The 6,423-nt window shown below is 39.5% G+C and overlaps 1 protein-coding gene across 2 annotated transcripts in view; it reads left to right on the top strand.

Moving 5' to 3' along the window:
- Positions 1-4,428: 4,428 nt before the first annotated feature.
- The window catches only part of LOC310856186 (receptor-type tyrosine-protein phosphatase U), a 228,045-nt gene continuing 226,050 nt past the window's right edge, over positions 4,429-6,423 (top strand). For both annotated transcript variants that reach the window (XM_083761435.1, XM_083761436.1), the window contains exon 1: positions 4,429-4,702. In XM_083761435.1, coding sequence (XP_083617561.1) covers positions 4,633-4,702 — 70 coding nt within the window. In that variant the 5' untranslated portion in view covers positions 4,429-4,632. The remainder of the gene's footprint in view (positions 4,703-6,423) is intronic.

The raw sequence follows: 6,423 nt of genomic DNA on the forward strand, positions 1-6,423 counted from the left end.
ATGCACTCGACAGAGTGCAGTTCTAGTTTTGAAATATTTTCAGATGCTATTTCAATGTTAATATCATCACCTTTACTATACATGAGTGTATATTTTATGATTATCAAACAGTATGTTGGTTCTTATTAAACTGAAATGTTGTTATCATACACATAAAACAAAATTCAATATCTTCAATGTAGCCTAATTGGACCTAATACAATAGGCTATAATTTGTTGTCTTGTTTCATGGCAAGCATTGATTGCCTGCAGCAACAAAATCGATGCCTTTCGTCTTGATTGGAATTTCTATCCTAGAGTCTACAGACATGGACTTTTATCATCTCTGTCTTTAAAGGTTTAAATGTGTCATAATAATAGTATTGTACTCGCTATTGAAATACCAACCTTCTTAACCCTAGAACACTAAACACGGGTATATTATACCCAATGTAAAATATTCCATAAAAAATATTTCTCATCAAAATATATATCAGAAATAAAAAATACACCCTATCATGGGGGGGCAAAATCGGTGAAAAACGGGCATATATATTTTTATATTCCTAAAAAAAAGATAAATGTAGTCGGGTCGGGAACTTCTCCTTTGGTCCACCCAAGACATGTGAGAATGGTCCAATTAATTAAAAAAAAGTCCATTGTGGGTGTATGGGATTTTTTCTCTATCACAGTATCACTAAACACGGGTGAAATTCACCCGGACACCTGCCTGTAGAAAGAAACAGGGATGTGGGCAGGGAAACAAACCTACCTTCTATGATGTCACTGAGCATCATGAAGGTACTGAAAGATCTATCCACCTCAGACATCAGCAACATGAAAATTAAAAAAAAATAAATAATAATAATCGTGTTTAGTGTAGGGTTAAGAGAAATAATGATGCTCTACAACAATCGTATGTACCTTTTATCTTTTTTTTTTTATCACTATAGTGTGGGCAATGTTTTTTGTTGTGGAGTTGGTCTACTGGTTTATTTTATTTTGTATAGCCTAATTTTATTTTGATCAATGTGAACACAGAGTAAAAGCTGCCATATCTGCACGGCACCCTGAGCTCCTATTTTGAAAGAAATCCTGGCACTGATTGCGTCAAGGCTTAAGGCTTATTGGAAGGCTTGGGCGATCATAATCTCCCAAGGCTTGCATGAAGGGAAAACACAATTCCTGCTCATTTTGGTCAATAAATAAAGTCAGAACAAATTAGAATAGAAGTGTCAAACCAGACATGAAGATAAAGCAAGCGACACGTTGTATCTGCAAGCCACTTTCACTGGGTAATAACCTAATCTACTTAATTTGCTTGCTCTAGGTGACCGACACGTACACATGCGCACGCACACACACACACACACACACACACACACACACACACACACACACACACACACACACACACACACACACACACACACACACACACACACACACACACACACACACACACACACACACACACACACACGACACACAAACATATGCACACATTCAGATGTATGCACATTTAGTCATGTAAATTGATAGGCCATGAACACAGACTGCAGTCACTGCACCTTCAGGCACTTCAAAGTGTTCTATAGCCATTGATTAATGTACATACATTACTATTTAGTTTACCTTATACTTATTATTGTTGCTATTATTAGTTATTTGTTATTGCTATTATTTGCTGAAAATAAAACACAACAGTTGTGTACTTGGTTTAATCATGAAATCATGAAATGTTTTATCTGCTTTTATATCCAGGTCATCAATGAAACAGATATTTTTCAATCGACCTACCGCTACCAGGTAGCTATGGTACAAAAATAAATAAAAATACTATCGCCTCTGGGATTCTGCATGTAGCCTAACATATTGACTTTGACAAAAACAACTTTTAAAGTCCTCAACAGTTTTTTATTATTTTTATTTAACCAGGAACGTCATTAAGAGCCAGGCCCAGTTCGACCCCTTACCCCACCCACCTATGTGTTACTGTGAGTAAGTGTCCTTGAGCTAAACACTGAACCTCTAACTGTTCCCGATGAGCAGGTTGGTGCCTTGCATGGTTTCCTCTGCCATTGGTATGTGAATGGATGAATGTAATGAACATTGTAAAGCTACAAAATGCACCAATTATCAAGACATTTGTTTCTCATGAGGAGACGCATATGTGTATTGAATGTGTATGTGTATTTATTGGTGGCGGTCAAACGGTTCATGAGATATGCATGTTAAAATTTTGCATTTTCAATTGATCGCTGTAGCACCAAAATTTGGCCAATGGTTGTGGGCTTTGTGTCTGAGCGACGGTTTGAAATTAGAAGAAGACATTATTTATAATTCAAAATAGTGGGTGATGCCTGGGCCATGGCTCAGTGGTCCAGGCACCTTGGCTGGTAATCCAGTCTGGCAGTGTGCCGCACGTTCGACTCCCGATCCCGACGGCCTTTACTGCATGTCTTCCCCCCATCTCTCTCCCCATTTCCTGTCAGCCTACTGTCTGTCCCTCCATAAAAAATATAAAATAAAGGCGAAAGCCACAAAAAACATAAAAAATAAATAGTGGGTGATCTTCTGATCTAAAGGTCAGAGGTCAAAAGTCAGAACCCGAACAGTTGTTCGGCATGAGGAGACATATCAAAATTGTATTGCTGATGGTGCGTGTTCAAAGATTTCATTTTCAATTGAGTGCTATAGTGCCACCCTTTGGCCAATGGTCATGGGCTTCGTATCCTCACTGTTTGGCATAGCCCTCTACCATATTGCCAAGTTTTGCGATAACCAACTGCATGGTTAAGCTAGAACTGCTATTATTGGCGGAAGGAGAAAAACTAAACAAAACAGACAAATACAATAAGGACCAAGAAGTCCCTTCGGGCTTGGTCCCACAAAAAGCGTTCATGTTGTTAATGCACCTTGATTACACTTTACTTCTATAATTACATATTTCGCTATGTCATAGCGCAGTCACCACGTGACGTCACCCTAGCAGCACACAGTTGAATCAGTTCAGATAAAATTACACCGAGATTAAATCAATTGCCAGTGTGTGCCCCCCAATTATCACCCACAAAATGTGTTTTATGCATCAAACAGGTGTGATTACAGGTGCTGTCACTTTGCTGTTTGCTCCTTTGGTCAAAATGCTATAATTTGCAGGATAATCCATGGTTCATCATGTTTCATTGTCAGTTAACAACATTAGGGACTGGGAAGCAAGCTGCAGTTGGAGGCATTGTGTGTCTCCCTGAAGCACCTTGCGTCTGTTTCTTCCCACTTTAATCTAATCTAGCACCTTTAATGTTCATGTGGGACAGCAACATGAATGATGTGCAGTCTGCATAATGGTACCTTGATCCAATTGTGCTTTCTGGAGCCATGGCTGTTAATGTCAGCCCAGCTATGTCCCAACACTACCTTGACTCAACCGGTTAGAGATGATGCAGCAACCTCAGCAGCACTTTAGTACCATGTCTCAACATGAATCACGAGTCTCTCTAGTCTAGGCCCATTCCATGCCATGACAAATATGACAGGACACCTCACAGCAGCCTACATGATGGATTAGTATCCAGCAATTCATGACAAAATAACCATAATGTTGTTATCCATGTTGCTGTCACAAAGTCACCATGGGGAACCTGGAAAATAATAACAATAAATAACAATAAATGTGGATGTCATCGACAGCCAGACACGGTTACACACTCTGTCCCCAGCAGACACACTCCTCGTGGGCATGTGAGCAGTTGTGTACAACAACAGTGGGGATAAATTAAATTGCATAATGACTAAATTGGGACGAAAAAAGGGGGTAAAACGTATAGGAAAATAGAAAAAGAAAAAAGGGGGGGGGGGGGGGCAAGGACATGGAGATTGTAGCCTACAGCGGATCCAAGCTGCTTCTATTGATGGACAGATAGATAGATGGGTGCCAGCTCTGTGGAACACTAAAGAGATTACCTTGCATGCAGTAATAGAGGATGTGAACTGGAGTGTGTCTGGATATGCCTCTTTATTCAGTGGAACTGATAGGCTACTCCTGCTGCTACCTCTAACCTGTACCTGCTGAGCCACTATGCAGTTTGACTGCGTGCTTAGGGCTGCACTGGAGTCTGAGAGAGAATATAGTAAAATAGTCTTCCTTCTAAATTGCAATGTAACACAGCTCAGCTTGCAATTTATTCCGATTTATATTCCATATTTAATTGCACAATGCACAAAGACTAATACATTGTACTACAAAACTATGTTTTAACCATAGTTATGGTTTTGACCTACGTCAGCGTTGTTGTTCTGGTCACGGCCACTTGGGGGCGCCCGTCTCACATTGTGTCTCTGTGCCGTTGGGAAAGGAAAGTAAAGCTCGGGAAAGAATTCCTCTGAAGTGTTTACATTGACGTCAGTCAGCAGCAGAGCAGAGCAGCGCTGCTCTGTCTGTCTCTCTACATTGTCTCTACACAGTACTAGTGTTTCTAAAGTGTTTCTGTCTCTAAACTACATTCAGTGAGACATGTGGAGGAATATCATGGACCACGCTGGACTTTTTAGACTGTAACTTGTGCGCGGCGTCATACCTTGCCGTTGGAGGGAGTCTATGAAAATGATTTGTTCTGCTCGTTTAACGTGGATTACAACAACAGCAGCACAATGAACACCTGCGCCTTTCTGTTGATTTTAACCGTTCAGATTTACGCTGATGGGATCGAAGGACCAACAGGTAAGAACATTTCTCTCTGTTTCTCTTCATGACTATAGCGCAGCTGGGAAGTTGTGCGCCTTGATTAGAGGCAGTTTGCGTTCTTTTCTTTTTCTTTTTGTGCGTCACGGGGATTGTAACTTTGTTTGAATGACAGTTGAATAATGTGCTGACATTCACATGGTCACAATAACTTTAATCAAATATTGTCCAGTAATATTATTTAGATATTCTTCCTGCATGTATGTATGTATGTATTATGTATTCATATTAAGCTTCCACCACTCCTCTGAGGTACTGCACATCGTTTTCTAGTTCTTCCTCAAGTTGCTCAACCGCCCTGTTTAAAGATAAATGAACTGCTGCTTTCATTCATATAGTGAAAGGAGCGTCCATTTGACTTTTCACCCTATTAATTAATCCCCGAATCAATATCTGTGGACAGTCCAGACCAGTTCTAATTGGAAACATGAGGAAAAACTGCATAATATGATCTCCCCATGACTGTAAATTGATAAAGACCTATAGGCTATTTTGTATGTTCACTAATTAAGATCATGTTTGAGAACTGGGATCGCGTGTTTATTGAACTTATAAGCGTGGCTCGGCTGTGCAGAAAGGCATTCTGTCCGAAGCACCAGGAGAGAGAGAGAGAGCCTCGATCAGGTCTAATATTTCTAGCTAATCAAAGATTAGACAACATATGTGGCCAAATATAAAAAAAATATTTCCATATACAAGTCAGGTATATACAGTAGTTGAATGGAAAGTCATGATGATTTGGGCAGGATGTGGAAGATATACTTGAATATATAGAATCATTACAATTTTTTCTTTATGGTGCATGCCTGTGTCTCATTGACACATTATGGAATTTGAAATGTAATTTGAAATGAAAGCTTATTAAGAGAGAGAGAGAGAGTGGTGAGTGCCCATGCCCATGATACAACTGTATAAAACAGACATGGTATTCTATTGAATATGGCCACCTTTCAATTAGTTTTTAGCCTTTTTTTTGTAAAATATTACGTTGACAACATTTTGATGTGATGCTGATGTCTTGCTCATTTTGCTGCTCAGTTCAGTTTTTTCCAACAAGAAAATGATTGTACTGATTATTGATTTAATTAGAACATATATATTTACTGAGATATTTCCCAAAGGTGTCATAGATATCATGTATCCTCTGATGACTTTAGCAGGAATAGATGGGATTGGTTTGGTTTTTAGAGGCATAATGTGTCTTCACTGTGTCGTTGAGCTAGATTTAGTTGATAATCTTCGTGATTTGGCATTTGGCTCTCAGTTACACACACACACACACACACACACACACACACACACACACACACACACACACACACACACACACACACACACACACACACATACATTAACTTATTCACAGCCAACATTGATCACTTCAGTCATATTGGAGAAGAAAAAAATCATGGGTACAAAAAGCACCTTCTCCTCCAAATAGTCCGACTGCCTAGAGATTGAACAGTATTTTGCAAGCTGCTTTGCTTTACACTTGGACAACAACCCCATAATCCTCAAGCCTCTGACCACTAGCCTGTGGACATGGCCCAATAAGCTGCCAAATATAATAAAACAATGAGCTGACAGCCTGACACGTACAGTATAGCCTAGTCTTATAATGGCTTGTACTAATGTGGTTGATATTTTACTTGTTTAGTAAGGAAAGCTTCTTCTAAACTTGAATCAAAAGTACAGCCTAC

This window comes from Protomyctophum parallelum (assembly GCF_964188405.1).
Source record: "Protomyctophum parallelum genome assembly, chromosome: 3".
Taxonomy (NCBI): domain Eukaryota; kingdom Metazoa; phylum Chordata; class Actinopteri; order Myctophiformes; family Myctophidae; genus Protomyctophum; species Protomyctophum parallelum.